The sequence below is a fragment of the Pyxicephalus adspersus genome, chromosome 4, assembly GCF_032062135.1.
Source record: "Pyxicephalus adspersus chromosome 4, UCB_Pads_2.0, whole genome shotgun sequence".
In the NCBI taxonomy this organism is placed as follows: Eukaryota; Metazoa; Chordata; class Amphibia; order Anura; family Pyxicephalidae; genus Pyxicephalus; species Pyxicephalus adspersus.
The window spans coordinates 97,226,215-97,253,044 of NC_092861.1; the positions used below are offsets into that span (position 1 = coordinate 97,226,215).

The 26,830-nt window shown below is 41.8% G+C and overlaps 1 protein-coding gene and 1 long non-coding RNA gene across 2 annotated transcripts in view; one reads left to right on the forward strand and one right to left on the reverse strand.

Moving 5' to 3' along the window:
- The window catches only part of CCR6 (C-C motif chemokine receptor 6), a 24,460-nt gene extending 14,136 nt beyond the window's left edge, over nucleotides 1-10,324 (forward strand). The window contains exon 2 of the mRNA XM_072409075.1: nucleotides 6,430-10,324. Coding sequence (XP_072265176.1) covers nucleotides 6,455-7,543 — 1,089 coding nt within the window. The 5' untranslated portion in view covers nucleotides 6,430-6,454 and the 3' untranslated portion in view covers nucleotides 7,544-10,324. The remainder of the gene's footprint in view (nucleotides 1-6,429) is intronic.
- A 148-nt stretch (nucleotides 10,325-10,472) lies between these two features.
- On the reverse strand, nucleotides 10,473-26,828 carry LOC140329046 (uncharacterized). Its single transcript, XR_011920400.1, has 2 exons — nucleotides 15,505-26,828; nucleotides 10,473-10,706 (listed from the first exon to the last, which is right to left on the reverse strand). It is a non-coding gene; the product is annotated as an uncharacterized lncRNA (long non-coding RNA).
- Nucleotides 26,829-26,830: the final 2 nt, after the last annotated feature.

Sequence of the window (26,830 nt, forward strand, 5' to 3'; positions counted from 1 at the left end):
GGTCCTGGATGACCACATTGAGCCATGAAGTTATTGAGCTCAGCAGACGTCCGGAGACTTCTACACAAAAAGTATGTGGCCGTCCTGGGAGACTCCATTCAAAGATCTGTCAACAAGGATCTTGTGAAAATACTGCAGAATGATTACTTTCAGATTGAGAAGCAGCTGAAAGGGAAGGGTGACGTGTCATTTGCAAACGACACGTTGGGGGATCTTTGGCTGAAATGCACAATGCCATAATTTATCGCCAAGCGCATCATTACAGAACTGGCCACCAACTTGTACGGTTCTATTTCCTGACCCGTGTTTCTTTGGAGTACATAGAGAACGTGCTAGCGAACTTCCAACATGGACCTCAGCCCAACGTTGTCATCATCAACTCGTGTATATAGGATGATAGCAGGTATCATGATGAGCCATCAGTCACTGCAAATGTACAAAATCAACATGGACTACCTGTTTATTCGGCTCACCGAGGTGCTGAGCCCCAAATGTCTGTTGATATGCTCCATGTCTGTTGGATTCAAAGCTGGTGAAGTGCTAGAGTACCCCATTCCTAATGTGCACTGGGACATCATAGAAGGGAATTTCTACAGCACCACACTGGCAGATTTGCACCAATTGGATGTGATTGACTTGCACTTCCACTTGACTTGCACTTCCGCTTTAAGCTGCGCTCCAGGGTTAAAGATGCCACCCACTCGAATCAGCTGGCTCATCGGAAGTATACCTGCATCCCGATGGCTCATATTGATTAAGCCTGGGGCGTGCAGCAGGAAGAGGAAGCGGTGGGCTCCGAGACGGAGCGTGGACAGCATTGGTAACTGCCATCTAGAGTTGGGTACTGGGCAGGCGGCAGCAGTAACAGCATGAGGAGGAGGCGGTGGGCCCTGAGACAGAGCAAGGAGGGCATTAGAAGTTGAGGCCATCACCTATATGGACAGTGTCGAAGCTGTAGCTATTGGAGACATGAATGAATGAATGACATTTCAATCTGTCCCTACCGAGATTGCAATCTCGTTCATCCATTCATGTCTCCAATAGCTACAGTTTCGACACTGTCCAAATGGGTGATGGCCTCAACCTCTAATGCCATCCTTGCTCCTTCCCAGGGCCCACCGCCTCCTCCTCATGCTGTAACTGATGCCGCCTGCCCAGTTCCCAACTCTGGATGCCAGTTACAAATGCGTTCCCCGCTCCATCTCAGTGCCCACCGCCTCCTCCTACTGCTGCTGCTGCTGCCACTTGTCACTTGTAACGTATAACAGAGCTGTGTAGCTGGCTAATTTTTGGACTGAAAGACCCCCCTCAGAGACCTCTGCCTGTACTCTGAAGCCTATGTATGGCTTGTAACGGAGCGGTGAAACCTGGTGGCTAATTTTTGGACCAGAGGAACCCCCTTATGTCCCTCTCTGCCTCTACTCAGAGACCGTGTAAAATCCGGCATGTTCCCTTGGCCGCCCCATAAAATGGCCCTGCCAGCAACAGAAAAAAGACTTCCTTATTTTTTTTTACTTTAGCATCGTTCATGCATCTTGCAGCCCCTTGTCGTTGGGAAAGGATCGTGAAAGATCCTTTCCAACGACAAAAATTGCAAGTGTGTACGCAGCTTTAGTCTTGGTCATTAAAGAGTTACAAGATGTTGCAGAACAGCAAGTTCTTCTGCAAGTCATGCAAACTGCCCCCTGCCCTCATCAAGCCTCTGTCCTGCACATGAACAAGCAGTGAAGCCCCGTTCGCATCTAGGAGTCGTCCATATGTTGCATGTTCTTAACTTGGGGACAACCTGTATTTCCCTAGTTGAACTTGATGGGCGTATTTCCTTTTTTCAACCTACTATGAATTTTTTTGTTTTCTAGTATAAAGTATGGATGGTTCTGCCAAAATATAAAAGACTGGAATGTAAACTTGTGCAAAAAAAATATGCTATTTGTTGACACTACTGAACTTTTTTTTTAATACTGCAAGCAGCATTTTTAAAACTTTATACAATGCTTCATTCCTTTAACATGTTCTGCAAATACATTTAAACTGCAAAGAAACCCATTGGGGTTGCTTTTTATGCATAATTTACATGAGGGGTGCCCAACCTACGGCCCGTGAGCCAGAGCTGGCAGATTCGGCCCTCCCCTTATTCCCTCCCTGTTCTCTGCTCGTTTTTCTTGCAGGGGGTGGGGCGCTCACATCTTCAATGTTTCTCTATGAAATTGTGCTACTAGGAGAAGGAGCTGCTCCCCGACCACCTTGTACTGTGAGATAATCATGCAGCAGCAGCATGAGAGCTGTGTCTGTGTTCAAACAGCTGTCATTATCCCTATGTATAAATCTTCATATCACCTTCACTGATTGTCATAGAAAGGTGAAATTTTCAGGGTACACCCTAAGAGCTGGACAATTACATTCTATGAACCCCAATTTCTTAACTAGAAATGTGGGAGCCAGTAGGAAACTCCTTATGCCCCCCCTTCCCCATTTAATTGTTATACCCATCATATCATGCTTACTCTGTCACACATGGCTATCCTCTTAATCTCTATGAATCCAAATTACTCTGTAGGAAAATGTAAAAGTAACTACAAGTGCAGGACTCTTGTGGCTAACTATAACTGTTATACTTTGCTATCCTCTCACACATAGCTGGCCACATACCTTCTGTGAACCCCAATATCTCTTTAACAGTAGAGGGAGGGAAATGAAGGATAATTAGGGGACTTTTGTGGCTACCCCCAAGAAAATTGTAACACTCCTACCATACCATGGTGCCCAGTCACATATAAATGTCTGCTTATGTTCTTTAAATCCCAATTTCTCCTGAAAGGGGAGCTGTAGTTATATTAAAATGTAGGATAAGTGGGGGACTCTTGTGGCTAACTGTACTTAGGATTTTATTGCTGCAGCGCCATCACATCACAGAAAAACTATACCTATCATCCTGTGCTACCCTGTCACACCTAGCTGGCCACTTACCTTTTGTGAACCCTAATTTCTCAGGAACGGGCCCTTGAAGATGATCCAAAAAGTATCCATTGCAGAAGCTCTTGATTTGTTATTACCAGGGGTGTAGTCATAAAAGAGGGGGCGTGGTACTTTCTATGTAAATGTGCCCATCCCACTACACCCTTGCCTATGTGTCACTCAAAGCGGAAGAAACTTCCCCCAGAGTGATGTCATGATACCAGAACCCGCCCACTCATAGTGGGCAGGTTGTGTTCAGAGAGACAACCCACGCACCACCCTGAGCCTGCAATTCCATGCAAGAGACGTGGTACGAAGCTCTGGCCGGTGTGCCCCTCCCGCTGCAGGGTCCTTCACCTGACCCCGCGCCAGAGACGCAGACCACCAAAGAATTTCTTTGTAAAATAAGAGTGGGCACTCATGCCCATCCCCAAAAAAAGTAAGGGCACGGCATTCCCACCCGTGCCCGCCCCACTACACCCCTGCCTGCCCCACTACACTCCTGGTCATTACTTTTAGTTGGTGCATACAGTTAGGTTGATAAATATTTGGACAGAGACAACTTTTTTCTAATTGTGGTTCCGTACATTACCACAAATAATTTTAAATAACACAATTCAGTGGGTTGAACAAAAAGATTGCATAAAAATGTGAGGAACTAAAGCCTTTTCTTTACACAATCACTTCATCACAGTGGGCAATTCCTTTGTTATGTCATTGTCAATTAAGCAGATAAAAGGCCTGGAGTTGATTTGAGGGGGGGGGGGGGGTTTTCAACCAAGTATTAGAAATGAACATTTTATTTTCAGCTTTTTAATTTGTCCAATTACTTTTGAGCCCCTGAAAGGAAGTGATTGTGTTAAAAAAAAGCTTTAGTTCCTCACATTTTCATGCAATCTTTTTGTTCAACCCACTAAATTAAAGTTAAAAGTCTGCAGTTCAACTGCATCTGAGTTGTTTTATTTAAAATTATTTGTGGTAATGTACAGAACCAAAATTAGAAAAAAGGTGTCTCTGTCCAATTATTTATTAACCTAACTGTATATGTTACGGTAACTAGAAACATTTCAATTTAATTTAATTTTAAATTAAAACAAGTTTTAAACATACATCGTTAATGTTTTTTTGCATTGTGGCCTGCGAGTTTTATCTCATTGTCAACAGCAGCTCCCAGGTGAAAAAATGTTAATCACCACTGAAGTCCTTTTTCTGTATATTAGCACTATGAATGTAGAAAGCATTTCATCCTTTCCCAATTTTTAAAGAAGTGTAGAGCAAGAGATGACAAAGGAGCAGTGTGCTAGTCTTGTGGACCCCTTCCTTTTATCTAGTAAGACCAAGAAAAATGATTGTGACATAGTTTACCTTGATGCTCAGGATTATACTGCAAAGCTAGAATTCTTTTTTAGGCTTTCATAAGGGAAAACTGAACTGGAAATGATGAAGATTGTTCTTGGAGAGACTATAAAGACTTGTACAGCCGTCAGATGATTATTGCTCTCCTACATAGGAATGCACAGTAGTTGTCCACCAACCCGCCACAGCAGACTGATGAACAATGTCAGGGGGCCACTGTAAGCATGTCAGATTTTTGTACTTTCAATTTTTCAATTTTTAAGGAAATATTTGTGTATTTAAGGCTTGGCAAGAACCAGAATTACCAGACTCTAAAACTGTTTCTCCCTTATGGTACTCTTAGCACTATAAAACATCTGAAATTCAATGACAGATGGTCTTACCTTGTATCTCTCTACACATCTAATTTCATCTCTTATTAAAACAGACACTTGTTTGTTTGTTCAGTTTGTTTTTTCAGCAGGAGCCTGGACTTTGAGGTTGATTTAAAGTGTTGCTGCCTCTTATTGTGAACTGATTGATCCCTGCTGCCTAGAGCAATTCACCACATCCACCACAATCTCTCTCTCTCCCTCTCTCTCTCTCTCTCTCTCTCTCTCTCTATTATATATATATATATATATATATATATAAATATATAGGTTACTGTACAGTTATATTACAGGTTTCAATATTTTTTATTTATTTATGCACAGATTTTTGTGTTTTTTATTTTAAAAGTTTATTTTTAAATTTACTACATTTTTTAAATATTGGACATATTTCTGTAAGTTATGCCTAAGAATTACAGGCCTATAATGTAAAATAAATTTTCATGAAAGACAATGTACAGCTTTTAGACATATAAATCCAGACAGAAATGAACCGCCCAGGATGTTAAACTCCCTGGCAATAGGGATGAGCGAGAAAATTTCCTCGAAACTCCGATGGATCTGCAGAATTTTGCGAAACCATTTAAAGATCGAGGAAATCATTATGATCCCCGGCACTAGAGGGTAATCAACATCTAGTGCCCTGGGATCGCAGTGGATTCTTAGGGCTGCATTTATTCTTGCAGCCCTGGGAATCCTCCTGTTTGCGATTCCCGGGCACTAGAGGTTAATTAACCTCTAGTGCCCAGGGATCACAGTGGAACTGCAGATGAACTCTCAAAGGAGTTTCTCCATTGGGAGTTCATCTGCAATTCAGTTCCAACGGTCACCAGGCTGATAAGTACAGCCCAGTGACCCTGGGAACTGAACTGCAGATGAACTCCTAATGGAGAAACTCCATTTGGAGTTCACCTGCAGTCACAGCTGATTGGAGGCACTCGCATACCTCCAATCAGCTCAGTTCCAATGGTCGCCGGGCTGATAAGTATAGCCTGGTGACTGTGGGAACTTTATGGTCTCAGCTGATTGGAGGTACGCAAGTGAGTTCCCATGGTCACCAGGCTGTACTTCTCAGCCCGGTGACTGTGGGAACTGAACTGCAGATGAACTCTCAATGGAGAAACTCCATTGAGAGTTTATCTGCAGTTCCACTACGATCCCCGGGCACTAGAGGTTAATTAACCTCCAGTGCCCCAGGATTGCAGTGGATTCTCAGGGCTGCATTTGTTCATGCAGCCCTGGGAATCCTCCTGTTTGCGATCCCCGGGCACTAGAGGTTGATTAACCTCTTTAGATGTATGACAAACCTTGGTCATACATCTAACAAACCTGGTTAGGCCCTAAAAATTGCTGGTGTTGTTCGGTTTATTTAAACGATACTCACTGACTTTACAGTCTTAGAAACGATCCATTCTACCCTGCAGAAAAATTGTAAACGTAGCCTTGTGGGAGCTGAACTTGTGGAAAAAAGAAAATGACCTGATGAAATCTGGATTGGCCAGACCTGGTCAGTTCTTTGGTTGTTTGGAGGATATGCCAATTTTTCCTCCTAGCATATCTGGTGCATCCAGAAGCAAATACAGTAAAAAGCTAAACTTTTCACTTGTTTCACACATGAAGCCCTACTATTTACCACCAAAACAAAAATATTTAAGTGCTAATTTATCTGTACATTGGAGACAGAACAAGTATGTTCATTCCATAGAATACCGAATTGTCTATTTTATTTATTTATTTATTTTTGCAGGTGCAGTAAACCGACCCTGAAAAACATGACAGACTATACTACACCTTTTGACTTTGATATAATCAACGAAGAAACAATTTGTTCAATGAATAGCATCAAAGAATCGCTGAAAATATATGGACCCATTATCTTGTCTTTAATATTTCTTTTTGGGCTGGTGGGTAACATACTGGTTGTTGTGACCTTTAGCTGGTACAAGAAAAGTAAGACAATGACAGACATTTTTCTTTTAAATATGGCAATAGCAGACATACTTTTTATATTTACTCTTCCATTCTGGGCTGTGTATTCTTATAAGAATGAATGGATTTTCCAGGATTTCATGTGCAAATTATTTAGGTGCATCTATGCAATAAATTTCAACTGCAGCATGCTGTTGCTAGCATGCGTGGGTATTGACCGATATGTGGCCATTGTGCAGGTTACAAAGTCCTTCCGACTAAGAAACTTAGCTCTGAGTCATAAAGGAACACTCTGCTTGACAGTTTGGATTACAGCTACCTGCCTCTCCAGCATAACCTACATATATAGTGAGTCTTACGAAATCAAAAGCAGTGGGCACATAGTTTGTGAACCTCGTTATCCAGAAGGTCTTTCAGCATCCAATTGGAAATTTGCTGTGATAGCTGTGGAAATTGGAGTAGGTTTTTTGATTCCCTTTATTGTCATGCTATTTTGCTATGCATGTATAATTAAAACACTGCTGCAGGCAAAGAATTCCCAAAGACATAAGGCAATTCAAGTAATTGTTACTGTAGTGATAATGTTTCTAATATGCCAGTTCCCATACAATGTAGTGCTTTTAAATAAAGCTATTTCTTTACTAGAGGAGGAGAAGAAGAATCTGACATGCCCTGAATTAGAAAAAATTGAGTATGCACACAATATCACAAAACTGCTGGCTTTTTTTCACTGTTGTCTTAATCCGGTCATTTATGCCTTTATTGGTGTGAAATTCCGAAAAAATATTTTTAAAGTAATGCAAAACATGTGTTTTATTCGCAAATTTTCCCTGTCTAGAACACGATGCTCTAGGTTCTCCTCCGATATGTACCATTCAAGGAGGACAAGTGAGGTCTCCCCAAGTGAAGGTGGTTCATCCTTCACAGTATAATGAAAAAAAAAATACTATATATATATATATATATATATATATATATATATAATAAAGTATTGCAATACCCATATTTATATTGTGGGAGTTAGCTTGACAAATGGTAGGCAACTAGCAGGACTGGATGCCGCATCAGGGTTTTAACGTGATAGAGTTGGATGGGCTTTCCCTTTCCCAGGCTGATGGATTTTATAATTGACTTCTCCAACCTTTTCTACCACTTCAAAAGGACCTTGCCACTTGGCTAGACATTTGCTTTCTACCATGGGAACCAGCCCGAGTACCCCATCACCAGGGTTGAACTGCCTCACCCGGGCTGCTCTATTGTATACCCTGCTTTGGAACTCTTGGGCCTTTTGCATGTGTTCCCTCACGATAGGCATAATACTGCTGATGCGATCCTGCATTTGAGCCACGTGCTCTATCACACTTCTGTCTGGGGTAGCCTCACTCTCCCATGTCTCCTTGGCAACATCCAGCAAACCCCTGGGATGTCTCCCATATAATAACTCAAATGGGGAAAAGCCATTGGAGGACTGAGGGACCTCTCGGATGGAGAACATGAGATATGGCAACAGACAATCCCAGTCCCTCCCATTCTTTTCTACCACCCTTCTCAACATCCCTTTTAAGGTTTTATTGAACCTCTCCACGAGGCCATCTGTTTTGGGGATGATATACATAGGTTCTTAGCTGCTTAATTTTCAGTAATTTGCAGAGATCTTTCATAACTTTAGACATGAAAGGTGTACCCTGGTCTGTCAGTATTTCTTTTGGTAGGCCAGTTTGGGAAAATACATGTAGTAACTCCCGAGCAATGCATTTGGAGGAGGTATCCCGCAGCGGAATTGCTTCAGGATACCTGGTAGCATAGTCTAGCACTACCAAAATATACTGGTGGCCTCGGGAAGACTTGACTAATGGCCCCACCAAATCCATAGCTATTCGGTCAAATGGAATCTCAATTATTGGCAGGGGAACCAAGGGGCTCCGAAAGTGACTCACAGGAGCAGTTACTTGGCAGGTTGGGCAGGACCTACAAAACTTTTCAACCTCTTGGTAACAATCCGGCCAATAGAACCTTTGCAGGATTCTTTGTTTTGTCAGTCCCCAAATGACCCCCAAGTAAATGAGTGTGAGCCAAATCAAGGACCACCCTTCTATAAGGTACGGGTACCACCAGTTGCTCCACAACTTCATCACGCACCTTAGTAACACGATACAGTAAATTGTTGCTTACAGCAAAGTGAGGAAACCTTTGATCAGCATTAGACTCCTGAGGTACCTCATTCGGTACAGTTACATTTTCCCATGCATGTTTCAGAGTGGGGTCTTGTAACTGAGCAGTCCCGAAGTTCCCCCATGATACTTATAAGTCCGGGACATTCTGCTCAGGGTTAGACACCTCACCCTCATCCCCAGCCAATACTGCAAGGGGAAAACTGTCAGATACATCCGTGGTCACCCCTACTGCATCTGTTTGGGCATCCTCCCCTAAGAGAACTGGGCATATCAATACAGTGGGGTTGAGACCAGAGTTCCCAGAATAATGGAAAATCACGTCCCACGATCAATGGATGTATTAAGTCTGGCACCACACCAACTTCATGGGTCACTGTCCCACAGCTAGTCTCCACAGTCACTTTGGCCAGCGGATAATGTTTAGTGTCCCCATGAATACAAACCACCCCCACTCGCCTTTCAGGGGTTACCAGGTCATGAGGTATAGCAGCGCGTAAAAGGGTGACCAGGGTACCTGAGTCCAACAGGGCCACAACACTAACCCTGTTTACCTGGAGTTGATGCTCCTGCGGACCTGGCCCCTGCAGGGGTGAAGCGCTGCAGACAGGACAAGCGGACATAGAAAAGCGGCTGGTGGCACCACACTTCATTGGCTCCTCTCCCTGGGGACAGTGTGCTGCAATATGCCCCAGTTTGCTGACACTTCCAGAAACGCACCTCAGCTCTGCCTCTGAGCGGGGCATCAAAATGGGGGGGTAACTTTCTCGGACCGTCAAACCTCTTTCCCCTGGGGGGGCTTGGTTGGCTGGCTCAGGTTCTCCTGGTCAGATGCAGAAAGGGCCTTGGAGTTGGATCTCTGTAAACGAGCACCTGAGGATCCCACGAACTGCTGTGGTTTACTTTCAGGCCTCAGACAGGTCTCTGTAGTAGTAAACTGCTCAACAAGTGACACCACCTGATCCAGTGTTTTGGGGTCTCCTTGAGCAACATAGCGATCGAGGACGATTCGGTCAACAATGTCTGCGGGACTTGTCTCGGGCTGCAGCCACTTGCGCACAAGGTGTAGCAAATCAAAATTTTAGGAGCGGGGCAGCCTATTTTCCTTAAACCGCCAGTCATGGACTCTGCAAGCCCATACAGATAAGGTGACTCCCAGCCGGGCCATGATTTCTTCCTTAAGAACATCAAAGTCTTTGGCCTGCTCTGCCTTTAAATCAAAATGTGCCTTTTGCGGCTCCCTAGTCAAATAAGGCGCCAGAACCTCAGTCCATTCAGCAGCAGGGAGTTTCTCCCTTTCCACAATCCTTTCAAACACCTCCAGATGAGCCCCTATGTCGTCATTTTTTGCAAGGCGCGGTGCACTGCTTTTTTCTATTTAGAGTCCCAGATAACTCTTCCATATTCCTTGACTCAGCTGACACCATTTGCCACCGGACTGTGATCTGTTCCAGCAACAGACGGTTGGTTTCCTGCTGGGCAGCAATGACCTGCACCAAATGCTTTATTAGCTCATCCATAGCAGGAGCCTCTCTGAGCAGCAACGTAGCAGCCTTTATCCAGGACATAAGCAGGTTACTGAGTCCAAAAAACAAAAATGTATGCAGCCGTTACCCTTGGCAACCAGTATGCCCGCATCCTCCACCATATGTGGGAGTTAGCTTGACAAATGGTAGGCAACTAGCAGGACTGGATGTCGCATCAGGGTTTTATTGAAAAAACACAACAACAAAATTATCTCACAGGATGGCTTAACATCAGCTGGTTACAGATCAAACATATAAGCACTTATCTTCAGCTGTCCAGTGTTCTATAACAGTCCATTTTCAAATAGGCAGAAAAACCCAGAGTCACCTTGTGCAGTCTTGTCTCTCTCTCTCTCTCTCTCACATATCTGCCCTCTAGTACCTGTCCTGCTGGTTGCCTACAATATATACACAGCTTAAGTAGTTATGCTATATTGAATACACATATGGATAGAGAAAATATTAGTTCTAGTACAATCCAGTAAAATTAAATGCTTTAAATGTTTTTTATATTTTGTAGTATAAGAAAGGATAGACCTGTCTATGAGCCCATTAGAGAGATTTTCTGTAAACTCTTGCATGCATAGAAAGTGAAAGAATTAATCTCCAGTGGTAACAAAGACATCAACAAAACACATTTTTTCAGTAAAATGGGAAAAGTTTCAAACCTATTTCAGGTTATTTTTACAGCCTAGGTTATGATAGCATGACAACTTCTGCCCTCACTTCATGTTCTTTTACTGCAGGCTGTCAACCCTTTGTCCACTTTAGGATATGCTTCTTAACCATCTTGTTCCAATTTATACACAATTTCGGGTTGTTTTAAAACAGTAGAACTACATCAAAATGCAACATGTAATAAAGTTGTGGTCTGTCCTTCCAAGAACAAAGATTCTTATGCTTTCTCCTATTTTTTGTTTCGTGAAATTTTGTAAAACAGAGACATGTTTTTGTTTTATTTGTGTATTTTGTCATTTATTAAACAAATAACTGCAATTTTGGAAATACACAGATCTAGAATTTTGACTTTTTTATATAGTTGCAGGTCAGCAAATCAGAAAATACTGCAGCCATGCGACTAAATTTTTTAGGCCACCAGCAATGTCAGCCTAAGCCTTTTGAAAAGTTTTGGCAAATTTCCTAATTATTATTTTAAACTGATTTTTCTCTTGTACTAAATACGCCAAGGATTTTACATAGGAGTCAAACTAATGCCAGAGGCTGAGGACTTTTTTGATGCAAACTTTATGGAAAGAAATACATACATATTGCTGTGCATAGCAATCAGGTAGATAAGTGAATATAACAAGGTGTATAGAAGCAAAATAATAGACAGAATATCTGTTTGTGTGGAAATTTTATAATATAGTGCACTCACTACAGCTTATCTAATTTCAGGATTCAGCCAGTGGGCAAATAATTTAGGACAGACACTCAAAGTAGTTACAATAAAAGCCAGACTACATTTTCCAGCATCCAAGCAGAAACCATGTGTTCATATGTGGGGGGGGGGGGGGGGCACAACTTAGGAAGTAGGTAGTAAGTAGGGATGAAATTGAAGCATTCAAATTGCAGCTCCCTACTTTCCCAAACCCATGTAAAAGTTTGTAATCTCCTAGATTGTAAACTCTTCAGGGCAGGGTGTTTTCCTCCTCCTGTGTCACTGTCTGTGTCTGTCTTTCATTTGCAACCCCTATTTAATGTACAGAACTGTGTAATATGTTGGTACTATATAAATCCTGTTTATTAATATTATTATTATAATTATGAATAATAATATTAACCACCTGGGCATTTCACTGATGTCTGGATTTCTGTACCAAAAGCGGTACACTGTTTTTCATTTATTTATTTTTTTTAAATTGTAGACCTGTAACTTACAGAAATATGTCCGAACAAGGGTCTAGTAGATATCCAAACACAAAAATCAGCTTAAACAAGAAGACATAAATAAATAAAAAATACTGAAAATGCAATAATTCGGTATACTGTATAGTAATATATTTTTCTAAAACACCTCCCTAGTGTGGTAAATTTTAAAACAGAGTCCAACGTCACATACCTATCGACAAAACCACATAAATATATTTTGTATTATTTTGTATTGGATTGGATACAGGACTTTGTACTGAATCCGATACAAAATATTTGAATTTCCCGCTACGACCCCGGCGATAGATGTATGCACTGACATCATCAGCAATCGCAGAGGGACGCCTACACGAACGCCGGGTGTTCTAATTCTTTCCATACTTCCATGCAAAAAGAAAAAAAATATTATATTAAATATAAAAAATATTATATTAAAAAATGATGCTATAATTCTTAGGCATAACCCTGTGAAATATGTCCAAAATTTAATAATTTTATTAATAAACTTTAAAAAAAATTTTTTTATAAAACAATAAAAAAAAAAAATCTTTAAAAAAAAAATTGGTGTATAGTGTAATGTAACTGTACAGTGGCTTATATAATATATATATAATACAGTCATATATATATTATATATAAAGATTTCTTTGTATTGGACTCAATACAGCTTTTTTGTATTGAGTTCAATACAAAGTTATCTGAATTTCCCTCCTCCCGCCCGCACCGACGCTTGCAGCGACGTCACCGGGAAACCCCGGAGATTGTCACTGCACACGCCGGATGAAGACAGTAGAGGACAGACGTCCCGGGAGGAGCTGCGGGGACAAGGTAAGTATTTTTTTTCTGTTGTATGACAATCGGATTGCACTGTAACACATGTTTATATTTTTAGCTACCCCGCCGCTGGTTCAGGGTAACCGATAGTAGCAAGTTTTCTTACTCCGAACCAGGCGCGGGCTAACCGCCCAGGTGGTTAAGTGGCTAACAAAGAAGTTGCCATGGTAACTTAATCTCTGCCAACTCTGGTTGGTTGTGTAATAGCAGACAGTGTTTGAAATAGCTGTTCAGAGAGGAGGTACCTCCCTTAACAAAAAGTGGAAAGGTCCTTCACATTAAATTACAAATGGGAGAATTACAATGTCATGCCTACCCCAATGCAAAATTTGAATGAAGACAGTGAGGAAAAACAAAGGGGTCTTTTGGCATTGTGTATAGAAAAAAATATCTTTTACTATGTATTTACATCATACATAATATACAATAGTACAAAAATGCTAACTAATTAAAAAGACACTAGGTGGTAATAAACAAGGTGTGTCCAACTTTTAGCGTTTTTTGGGATGTATGGGCACCCACAAAGTACAATAAAATGTCCATAGGTGAACATCCAAAATATAGGATTTGCAGCCTTCTTAACGGGTAAACGGTTTTGCCATAGAGCTTGGCTTCCTCAATGAATGTTTTCAAATATAAATAATAGAAACAAACATTTACAGTCTTGCTGTTGAATAATGGAACGATCTAGTGGATGTCTTTTGAACTAAATTGCATTTTTGCCCAACCACAGATCTTTTGGAACACTGTCTGCTGTTTACACTGTAGATTATGTAACAAAGTGGTGACATCCTACACCATCTAATGGTTAGTTAATTTGCCTACCCCAAATTCGATAAGATATTCAAGAAATGAGAAAAGCTGGGGTTTTTGCGGCAAACATTAGATTGTATTCAAAATTTTTTTTTTACAAGGTGCAAAACACAATATAGTACAGTAAATGACACATCAAAAAAAGAGGCAACCCTGAAATTAAAGACCTGAGGGTTGATGCCTGTCAACTAGACAATAAATGCCTATTTGGTTGATAATTGCGGAGCGGTATGTTTCAATCCTGACACGTTTTGCCGATTGGGCTTCATTAGGGAGTGCATTGAGATCACAAACAAAACTATAAAACGCAATGATAAATATGTCACATCGTAACAAATGTATAGCGTAGTCATAGCATTCACAACAATATATACTGTCAGATGGTAATCTTTGTTAGGCAAAATGTGTTTTCCCATAGGTTTCCATAGAAAATCATTTAATTCGTTGCGGATGCTGCCCACAATTTAAAGATAAGTTTTATAAACATAGTACAAAGCACAATAAAAAAGGTCATCAACTCACCAAAGGCTGAGATAAACAGCTTCCCAATTGGAACAGTTTAAACATATTATTAGGCAGCGTGGTGTCTGTTACTCTAAAAAATCCTCACTGTGGGTTAATCACAAAAAAAGCAAAAAAAAAAAAAAACTTTATAGAGCCTAGACATTCATTAACTTCTCGAGCAAGCTGTGCTTTGATATGCAAAGAGAAACAACTGCAGAGTTTGTCTTGGTTGTTAAAGTTACAAGATGTTGAAGACCTCACCCCCCTAAGATCACCCACAACCTCAGCTGAGTTTAGCAAAAGATTTGTTCTGCAAGTAATGCAAACCAACGCCCCCCCCCCCCAGCCTCCATCCTGCACACCAGCACTGTTTTTTTTTTTACATTCGATATCCTAGTCCATATTCATTAGCCGACTTTCTTAAACATTAAAAAAAATTGTTAGCTGAAAAATTTGTTAGGAGGGCAACTCATTAGCTGAAGTATCACTGTGTGTATATATATATATATATATATATATATATATACACACTATACAGGACTTATACCAAACAAATTTTTCCCATAAGAAATAAAAGGAAAATGATTAATCCGTTCCCATGAAAAAAAAATCCTATTGTTATAGGCATATTATACATTGATAGGGCTGTATTAAATTATTTAAACACTCCTAAATACTAAAATACATAAATACAAAAGCAATTAGATGAAATGAATGAAAATTTACCCTCACTTTACCTTGCTGAGAAGAGTCAAGTGCTTACTAGGATGGTGCTGAGAAGGGAGGTGGAGGAGATGTTATGTAATTCACAGAGAGTTATAGCACAGGTTGTTCACTGAATAGTAGCAACTGGCGTACTGACGCTCGTGGCCAGTTGTGGCTTTGCATCGAGAGAGGTAAATAAGGGTAGCGCGTGGTATTATGACTCATTTTGACCCATACAAGTTCTAGCAAAAAGTTGCATACCAAGCAAAATTTTTCATGTCCAACAGGCCTTATACCAAGTTGGACTTATTCCAAAGTGGACTTATACCGAGGTACCACTGTATATGTATATACATATACATACACACTATGAAGCAAAGTGAATCTATTGATGATAGTAAGTATCATGGTATTGGAAAACGAAACACTTAAAGTAGCAGTTACACAATGAATGAATAGGTTACTTACTATTAGATGAACAGACATGGTTCATGGAGACATGTGTCAAGATAAATATTCAAGTGAAAGCTATGCTGTAATGTAGGTAAACAGGGAAAAGTGTCAATGATCATTGTTTTTAAATAGTGACATATATAAATAGGGTAATTCATTATAGGAAGGTAGGGAAAAGGGAGGAAAGAGGGGAGGAAGGGGGAGGCACGGGCTAACATACTTGTTGGAGGGATTTTTTATTACCATAATGAATGGGTAAAGGTAAGTATAGGTCATACCAGATCACTTACTAACAAAATAGTGGCTATGTTTGAAAAATATGTTATCCTGTAAAAAAAGGGGTAGTGTCCAAGTTATGATTACTTGAAGGTATTCTAAGGCAAAATTCCATAAAGATGATATAGATAATATGGGTAAGTGAGGAGAAGCCTGTGTGTGATGAATCAACTTACCTCTAAAATGGTAACAAAGGAGCCAAGCTGAGTAAGTGAGATTGGCAGACACGCTGACGTGTGTCTGCTGACAAATTAGGAGAGACTAACTGCGAATCCCGCCTAAAATAGCCAGAGGATTGCCATCCCACGTCACGTGCATGCGCACTGTGTATGGGGTGTGAGGGGAGGTGGTAGGGAGGTACTGCATTCCTGCCCCTTACCCGACAAAACCACTGGTCTGAGGCTGAAAGCTGTGGACTAAACAGAGGAGAGAATTGTTGTGCAATTCGCTGCAGAAGTCTGCAGGGCATTGCAATTGGCAAGAAGCGCAACAGTTGTGGGGCGCTTGGTCTCCCGGTGGTCCAGTCTGATGGGGAGGAGGGATGGAGAATGTATACGGAAAAGGATGTGAAAGAATAGATGTGAAAGAAGAAATATATATATATTGGGAGTGTTATAGCAGACAACATCAGTGTGCGGGTGCAGCAATACTAGAAGTGTAGAGGGTGTAAGATAATAAACATGTTTACATGTTGGTATTGTAAAAATAGTTACACGTCAATGTTTTATTATTATTAAAAATATTGGTTTACATTATTATGGATACAGTGATGAAAATATCTAATCGTGGTGTACAATTATAAATTTACCATATCTTGCTTAAGAAAGGTGTACATAAAAGTAGTTGCCTAAGTAGGCATGCAAGTGCTAGTCAAGGCTTAGAAAATAATGGATTCTAGAAAGTGACTGTAATGCGCCTGGGCACACAAACCACAGATCAGTCCGATAAACGTGGTACATATGGATAAGGCAAAGGCAGGTCAGAAACAATCCGAGGTCAGGGCAGGCAGCAGGCAAGAGTAGTCAGATACAATCCAAGGTCAGGACAGCCGGAGTTCAGACAGAATCAGATATCAGGCCATAATTACTCTCGGCTGCAGACAACTTACGGGAGAAGGCGGCACAGGGGTGCAATCTCTCTGGTTCTCCAGAGTACTAGGAGAGGGCTTCTCCCACGCCAATCCCTGAAGCATCCACCTCTATAATAAATGGGAGAGTGGGCACTGGATGCACCATAATGGGTCCACTGCAGAAATCCCTTTTCAGCGCTTTGAAGGCTTCACAAGCTTCCAGAGTCCACCCCGAGAAGTCCGACCCTTTCCTAGTGAGGTTCGTCAGAGGGTGGACAATGGATGAGAAGTTTCGTATGAACGTCCTATAAAAATTTGCGAAACCTAAAAAGCACTAAGGACCCTCGAGGTCAGTGGGTTGTGGCTATTCCAGAACTGCTGAGACCTTGGCTGGATCCATGGCCAACCTGTGATCCGACAGAATATACCCTAAGAAAGCAACCTCACGTACCTCAAAGGCGCACTTCTCCAATTTTGCAGAGGCAGTTTTCTCAGAGCTTCTGGAGGTCTTGGCGTACTTGTGCTCTGTGGAGGAGAAGATCGGATGAATAAACGAAAATATTATTAAGGTACACAATGAAAAATTTTCCCAAAAATGGATGGAACACATCATTTACAAATTCCTGGAAGACGGACGGGGCATTACACAGACCAAAGCCCATTACTAGGTATTCGAAGTGTCCATCCCTGGTGTTAAAAGCAGTCTTCCATTCATCGTCCTTCCTAATGCGGATAAGGTTGTAGGCCCCCTTCAAATCAACTTGGTGAAGAATTGGGTCCTATTGACCTGAGAGAAAAGGTCATCCATAAGGGGCAGAGGGTACCGATTCTTCACAGTAATCTTGTTTAGGCCCCTGTAATCAATATAGGGTCTTAACCCGCCATCCTTCTTCTCTACAAAAAAGAAGCCAGCTCCTGCAGGGGAAGAGGATGGACAGATGAAGCCCTTCTCTAAGTTTTTTTGGATATATTCTTTCTGGGCCTTTATTTCTGGCCCCGTGAGATTGAACAAATGACCCCCAGGGGAATGGTAACTCAATGGGGCAATCATAGGAACGATGAGGTGGGAGTTTGTCAGCTGACCGGGGGCAGAATACATTAGTAAACTCCTGGTAAGGCTCAGGCAATTTTTGTAACACCTCGAGGGCCCGTACTGGCATTACTGGTGTAAGGCATTTAGCCTGACATTTGGTCCCTTACTGAATGATCTGACCCGACTCCCAATTTATAGGGTATGGAATTTCAACCAAGGGAGGTCTAAAATCAGGGGGGGGGTTTACCATGATTACAATCAGGTGGATGACCTTCTTATGGGAGGCCCCCATGGTTAAGTACACTTCTGGGGTAATAGAGGGTGTAAGACCCTTGTTGAAGGGGGGTGCCATCGATGGCAGCCAAGGATAATTCAGGCCCAAGAGGGGTGACAGGTATTCCCAGGTCAGGGGCAACATCTTGGTCCAGAGGTTACCATCTGCCCCAGAGTCAAGAAAGGCCATGACTTGGCGGGTCCTCCCATCCCAGGATATGGTAGCCGGAACCAAGATACGCCGTGGGGACCGGGCCAACGAGTCTGAGAAGCTCCCTTCTACACTCCTGATACATTGAAACCCTCCAGGTCCTTTGCGAGGGCAGGTCCTTGCCCTGTGACCAGGACCTGACCTGTCCCCGCAGTAAAAGCAGAGTCCACCTTGCAGGCATCGATTGCACTAACCGGGGGCTAGTTTTGATGAAACAGTCTCCATGGGTTCCCCCAGATCAGGCGTAGAAGATAGAAACTTTTCTGTATATCAAAGAAGTCAGCAACAGAACTGAATAAAGGATCATCTGGAGGTAAGTTGAATGCCCATCTCTGGGGCTCACTTTTTAGGAGGTAGATGACAAGAGTCCCGGAAGTTGGGGAAGTCCTGCCTGTTCCCTGAAAATTTCTTGTGTAACGGAATCAGGGGCTCCACTGGCACCGCTGGGCTGGATACGTTTGAACCCGGGTCTTGCCCTGGGAGCAACCGTAATTCACCTGCCATTTCCAGGAGGTGCTCACGAACTTTTGTGGGGTGACTGTTGGGAGCCCCTAATGCAAGCTTCCACAGGCCTAAAAAATAACTACATAAAATCAAGTATTATGTTTTATTGGACAAATTAAGATTGTGATCAACATAGCATGGAAATGGGATTGTTAAAGGTCTTGAGATCTACTTATACTTCACATATATAGAGTGGTGAGAGAATGTAAAACCTTTTTTTATTAGAATTAGTGAAGGAATGGTTTAATTGTTGCCTGAAGGTTAAAATCCATTTGGTTTCGCTACAAAGAAGTTTGATATCTGTATAGCTGAAGAAGCCAAAGAACCATTGGGATAGAACATTAGGATTATAGTTATGTATGGTGCCGACGTGGAAACTGATAGGTGTCATTCTTCCTGAGGTGATTGAGTATATATGTTCATATATTGTTTTAAGTTGTCTCTTGGTTTTGCCAATGTAGACAGAGCCACATTGGCAGATAACAAATAGATAACACCCACTGTTTGTCGATATAATGATTTGGCTGATGTATTTTACCGTTTGGGAAGGTTATATATTCTGATTTATCTATCAATGGGCATTGAGAGCATCTTCCACATGAAAAGGTCCTCTTTGTGTTCTTGGTACTAGGGTTTGGTGCAGAAAAATGGCTGTTCACCAAATGATCTTTGGGTGATGGCGTCTTTCTGAAGACTATTTGAGGTTTATTGGTCTGTACTTAATAGATGATATTTCAGGCCCAATGAAATGATCTTTTTAGCAGTTTCATCAAATACCCTCTTTCAATTAATCTTGATTGGATCGCTTTTACTTCTTTTTGAAAGGCAACCTCTGTTGAACAATTTTTCTGTATTGGCTGTACATTTACTATTCACTTTACTAGAGGTCATGGGTGGCCACTGGAGGCGTGCAAAATTGTATTGTCAGCTGTTGTCTTCCTAAATAAATTTGTAGAGATTTTGTTATCTTCATTGATACAGATGCATACATCCAGGAATGCCAGATTCCAATATAAATTTTAGGTTAAAATCATTTAACTGGATTTGACTGAAAAATTCTTGTGTATTGGCTGAGCCTACCCATAACATTAGGACATTGTCGATGTAGTGACGCAATAGCAATATATTGTTGAAAGTAAGTGAGGTTTTCAAAGAGATTTCTTTCCCATTCCCCAAGGTACAAGTTGGTGTACGATGGGACACACCTCGTGCCCATTGCCACCCCTTGTACTTGCAAGTATGTTGTTCATCAAAGGTGAAGATGTTTCTTTCTAGGATAAACCTTAGTAATGAAATAATGAAAGAATTCTGATGGGATTCATGTGGTATTTCCCTTTCCAAGCAGTGTGATCATTTTCAAACCTTTTTCATGTGCGATACTGCTATAGAGTGCTTCAATGTCTATAGCCACCAAGATGCTATCAGGAGGAACCGTCATGTTGTTGGTATGTTCCTTTAAATATGATGGTAATTTGCTGACCAAGGGGCTAAGATATGAATCTACCAATTCACTTGCGTTGGTGGTGAGGGAGTAACTACAAAAACTTTAGGTCGACCGCTAGGATTCGTAATGTTTTTATGGATTTTTGGCAGAATTTGGCAGAAAAAGGATGGCCTGAGCCTGTGTTGGTGTAAACTTAGGCAATTGTTATGGATGTCCTGTTGCTGTTTTTGCTTGTATGATGTTCTGCGTAACACCACATCAACAAAGAGTTGATTTTGGGGGTATTTCAATGTTTGAGAATAAAAAGTAGAGGGTGGTTTTCTTGTAATTTTGTATGTTAATTTCTCAACAAATACAATCTAACATTCCGCAAAAACTCTAGCTTTTCTCATTCGTTTAAATGCTGTTTACACTGGCAAACGCTGGTTATGGGTTGTTATACATGTAGATGACCAAAAGCCAGCCCAAGTAGTTGGCTCTCCGCTATTTGCCCGAGCAACAGGCTCCCATCAAAGCCCTGAGTAAAGTTTGTCTATTTAGACTTGTAGCAAGGAAGTTTAATGAACCTGATAGAGCATTTGCTGAACCAACAGCAAAAAGGCAAGCTCATCCATCACTAGTGATGAGTAGTGTTAGTCGAATAGCTCACTATTCGATTCACCAGCTATTCGCTCGAATAGATCAAAATTATTTGGCTGATCGAACGTCGAATTTGAACACCATTAAAGTCAATGTGGGAAAAATTTGGGTTATCTTTCGGGACTGTGTAGAGCTTCTACAGCCTATAAGTAATAATAAAAAGACATATCAAGACTCCTCCAGCTCTGCACAACACTGTACAATTAAAAAAAAAAACAAGGGAGGGTTTGTCTAAAAATTAGCCACCAGGTTTCACCACTCTGTTACAAGCCATACACAGGCTTTTCCTATGCTAGCTGTAACTTTGTAAAATACGGCAAAGGTAACTGGCATCTAGAGCTGGGCACTGGGCAGGCGGCAGCAGTAACAGCAGGAGGAAGAGGCAGTGGGCTCTGAGACAGAGTGTGGACAGCATTGGCAACTGGCATCTAGAGCTGGGTACTGAGCAGGCGGCAGCAGCAGCAGGAGGAGGAGGAGGCGGTGGGCCCTGAGACAGAATGTGGATGCATTGTTAACTGGCATCTAGAGTTGGGCACTCGGCAGGTGGCAGCAGTAACAGCAGGAGGAGGAGGCGGTGGGCCCTGGGACGGAGTGTGGACGGCATTGGTAACTGGCATCTAGAGCTGGGTACTGGGCAGGCAGCAGCAGTAACAGCATGAGGAGGAGGCGGTGGGCCCTGAGACGGAGTGTGGATGGCATTGTTAACTGGCATTTAGAGCAGGGTACTCGGCCGGCAGCAGCAGTATCAGCAGGAGGAGGCGGCGATGGGCCCTGAGACGGAGAAAGGACGGCATTAGAGGTTGAGGCCATCACCTATTTGGACTGTGTAGAAGCTGTAGCTATTGGAGACATTGCTGTGTAGGGGACTGCCTTTTCCTATTTGTTGGCTGTAACTTTGTAAAATGCGGCATGGACAGCATTGATAACTGGCATCTAGAGCTGGGTACTGGGCAGGTGGCAACAGGAGGAGTAGGACAGTGGGCTCTGAGATGGAGTGTGCACGGCCTTGGTAACTGGCATATAGAGCTGGGTACTGGGCAGTGGGCAGGCAGCAGCAGTAACAGCAGGAGGAGGAGGCGGTGGGCCCTGAGACAGAGCAAGGACGGCATTGGAGGTTGAGGCTATCACCTCTATGGACAGTGTAGAAGCTGTAGCTATTGGAGACATGAATGGATGAACGAGATTCATACTGTCCATACCTACTATCTAGCAAAATCACATGCAAAAGGGAACGGGCTTGGCAGAATCAGTGCGAAATACAGAAATTTTTCTGATTTTGTGGATAAATAGCTATCACAGTTAAACATCTGTATTTTTGGGAAAGAAATACAGTAAGTTTTCTTGCTTTGCGGATCTATAGCAAGAGCTATCACAGTTAAATATGTGTATTATTTTGAGAGAAATACAGAATTTTCTGGCTTTGGGGATATATAGCAAAGTGGGATCAGAATAAAATGTGTATTTTTTTTACAGAAATACAGAAAATGATATGGCCTTTTGGATAGCTAGTTAAAGTGCTATTAGAAACAAATATCTATCTGTTTAAAAGAAAGAAAGATTTTTGGATAGATATCAAGTGCTATCAGAATTAAAAATCTGTATTTTTTGGAGATAAATACAATAAGTTTTCTGGCTATGTTGATATATAGCAAGAATTATCACAGGTAAATATCTGTATTTTGTATTTTTTTAAAGAGAAATACAGACATTTTTCTGGCTTTGTGGATATATAGCAAGATCTATCACAGTTAAATATCTGTATTTTTTGAGAGAAATACAGACATTTTTCTAGCTTTGGGCATATATAGCAAAGTGGGATCAGAGTAAAATATCTATATTTTCTTAAAAGAATTACAGAAATGTTTTTTTTTCAGAATAAAATATCTGTATTTTTTGGGAGAAATACAGAAAATGTTATGGTCTTTTGGATAGAAAAGTGCTGTCAGAATTAAATATCTATTTGAGAGAAATACAGAAATTTTTCTGGCTTTGGGGATAAATAGCAGGTGCTATCACAGTTAAATATCTGTTTTTTTTAGAAATACAGTAAGTTTTCTGGCTTTGTGTTTATCCATAAAAAAATACAGATATTTCATTTGATCTCACTCGCTACCAAAAAAGCCATAAAAATTTCGGTATTTCTATCCAAACAGACATAAAAAATTCTGTATTTCTCTCAAAAAAATACAGATATTTAACTATGATAGCACTTGCTATATATCCACAAATAAATAAAAATGTCCCTGATCCCAAATGCTATCAAAAAAGCCATAAAAAAATTCTGTAATTATCTCCAAAAAATACAGATATTTAATTCTGATACCGCTTCCAATCTATCACAACAGCCAAAAAAATTTCTGTATTTCATAACAAAGATATTTCATTCTGATACCACTTGCTATCTATCCAAAGGGACAGAAAAATTCTGTATTTCTCTACAAAACATACAGATATTTAATTATGAATCACAGCTCCGTTACAAGTGATATAGGCCTCAAAGTAGATAGAAGCAGAGGGCCCTGAGGGAGGTCCTCCATAAAAAAAAACTTAGCCAGTTACACAGCTACATTGCAAGTTATAGGCCTCAGAGACAGAGTAGAGGTAGAGGGCGAGGAGTAGAAGGATATGCAGAAGGCTGTGAAAGTGCTCTTCCCATCAAGGTGTCAGCAGGCCATGCAGCAGTTGCAGACTAATCAGTTCACTCTGCAGAGGGGGTGTTGAAGTCATTGCCGATCCAAGCCTTATTCATTTTAATAAATGTGATTCTGTCGACATTTTCTATGGAGAGGCGAATGGGCTTGTCACTCACTACGCCCCCTGCTGCACTGAATGCTCTTTCAGATAACACACTTGCGGCTGGGCAGGCAAGGATCTGATTGGCATGTTCTGCCAGCTCCGGCCACTGCTCAAGCTTGGATACCCAGTTCTGGGTATCATGTCCGAGATCCACCATTATCTGTTCCAGCAGGCATATGATGGGGATGGTGGCAATGACACAGGCCTGATCCCTGCTGATCATCATGGTCGCCTCTTCAAAAGGTGATAATACAGTGCACGTCCTCAATTTGCAGCCACTCTGCAGGGCTGAAGTAAGGTAATCTAGGTATACGTCTGAAACTAACAGACTCTGCCACGTGTCAAGAAGGAGGTGGAAGTGGAGGTCAAGGAGGAGATTGCATGGCGATTTGCTCTGGGTGGAGGCAGGTATGCAGGCCTTGCTGCAGCTGCATCTTCCTTCGCTGCAAGCAAAGTTACCCAGTGAGCTGTAAAGGAAATATATCTTCCCACTCCATGCTTGCTCGACCAACTGTCGGTTGTCAGGTGCACCTTGCTGCAGGGCCACGGACACATTGCTCTGCACGTGTTTATGCAAAGCAGGAACACATTTTTCTGCAAAATACTGCCACTTGGGCATAATGCCCTGTGGGTTCACGCAGAGGAATGCATAACGGAACGCATTGGAGTCCACCAGCCGGTAAGGGAGGTGCTCTAACGCAATCAGCTGTGCAATTGCTGCATTGATTAGCTTTGTTTTGGGGTCATTTGGGACATATTTCCTCTTGTGCTCAAGCATCTGGGGGACGGAAGGTTGGATGCTGCTAATGCTAACCACTGAAAGATTGGACGATGGGGTAGACGGTGTGGGGGATGGCAATGATGCCTGGTCTTGACTGCTAACAATGTGACAAACAGCAGCCGAGCTCCTACTCACCGTTAGTGGAGCCTGAATGGTAATGCTCGGCTACATGCCCCACTCAAAATGCTGGCAGCAGCACGGGTGGCAGAAGGAGGAAAAGCAGCGGAGGAAGATCTAGCAGCTTGAGCTTGCTTCTTGGGCAGAGGTGGTCGCACAGAGCTCTATGCTTTGACAAGGTGTTCCTGCCAGGTTACCAGGTGGTGGCTTTTTAAATGTGTGCTCATGCAACTTGTTCCACGTTTGTTTCTGTTTTTGTCTCATTTCAAGTGCTGAGTACACAGTTTGCAGATAACCATGTTGTCATCACTATGGACACTAAAAAATGCCCACAAGGGCGTACATCGAACTGGGCCGAAAGGTACTCTGGAGCTGGTGCTGGCGGTCCACAGTTGTCGAGGCTTTCGACGATGGACGACTATGACTTGCCTCACTGGTACATGAAGACTGCAGAGTGTGGGCAGCTTTTATCCTTTTCCTCCCTCTCCCCATTTGAGAGCGCTCTGCAACCTCCTCTTCCTACCTATGATGATCTCCTTGTTTGCCCTATGTCTGATCAAGGACATCATCAACATCATCAGAAGAGTATGTGCCAAAAGGAAGCAGCGGCCTTTTGATGCCAGTTTGATGTGGCTCGTCTGACTCAGAATGTTTTGGTGAAAAGTAAGTGGGGGGAAAGCCTGAGAACTGACTGAAACAACTGAGCATTTTCAAGGAAAGCTTGTAGCTCCGCATCTCCAACACCTCGGTGGGACTCGGTGGGAAGAAGGGGTGCAATCACTTGACCAAGGCTGGGTCATGTACTCTACTACCTTTTGTTCAAGGTGCGGTAATAATGGAGGCCCATCACCAACAGCAGCGCTTTTTGTTCTCGGGTCTGCAGTTAAAAACAAACTCATACTGCTTTGCTTGCTAGTTACAAGTTTTTGTGTGGCTTCACACCCTGCAAAATACTTTGGAGCTATTATGCTTTACAAAGTGTACATTTTTAGAGTAGGTGGATTTTTTTTATTGGGGGGGGGGCGGGGGCGTTGACACCAAAAATGCAAGTGTGCTGAGTGTGTGTGTGTGTGTGTTGTATGCGGCACTTTCCTTCAGTGGTGACGTTTGTATACTGCAGTATACACTGCATCTGTCTGACTGTCTCTCAGTACAAGTGTGATACTGTGCACGCAGTCAGGGAGGGTACCCTGGCTCTGGCTGTGTGTATGCAAAACACTGACTAACTATCCATCTATCTAACAGTGAAACACTCTACTGGAGTACAGTAGATTACAGGACTGAACCAATACAGTACAATCCAACTATCTATCTATTAGTGTGACACAGTCTAAGTAAAGTACTTTTTTTTTTTTACTTTGACAAAGCAATCCAAGCAGAACAGAGAGGGTGTGATGCTAGCAAATCTCTGTCAGGAGTGGTAAATGCAGGCACACCCTGGCCTTTTATAGGCCAACGACTGCCTGTGTTGCATGCAGTGACAGACAGCCAATCGGCTGCCTGCCACAACAAAGATAGAGGAGAGCATCCCTGCTCTTATTGGAGGGCCCTAGGCATTATGAGGGAGGTCCCTAGGCATTGAAGGAGAATTCACGGCCTTGAATGCAGCAAAATTCAGGTCAGGACGGGTCGACCCGTAATCGAACAGCTATATTCGGGTCAAACATTAGGACAACCCGAATTCGAACAACAACAATAGTGGTGAGCAACTGTAAGGCCTTGACCCGTAATAGGAAAATAAAAGACTGTATGGCTACAGGCAAATACAATGGAGAAAATTTACCAAAAGAAATATAGGTTGTTAACTAGTAACTGAACTGTCTGCTTGCAAGTTAAAATTCTATTATCTTTAAATATTCATTAGTGAATGATTATGCTCTGATAACTCACCCAGCCAATCATAAACAAACAATAATTATAGCTAAGTCTTTGCAAACTGAATTTTTACCACATTCTCTATGTTAAATGAAATATCCTTGGAAGGGGATAATTCAGTTTTCTATAATAAATATAGTTTTTTTTAAAAAGTAAATCAAAGCCTATGTAATTTTGACTTTGAAAAGTTAAATTTCCAAAGAGTAATATTAGAAATTTATACTAAACATGATTGGCGAGATTTGCCTTGTTTTGGTGTACCTAAACTCAACATTTTCATTTTACATAAAGGGTAGACAACCCTTATATGTAAAGGGAATATG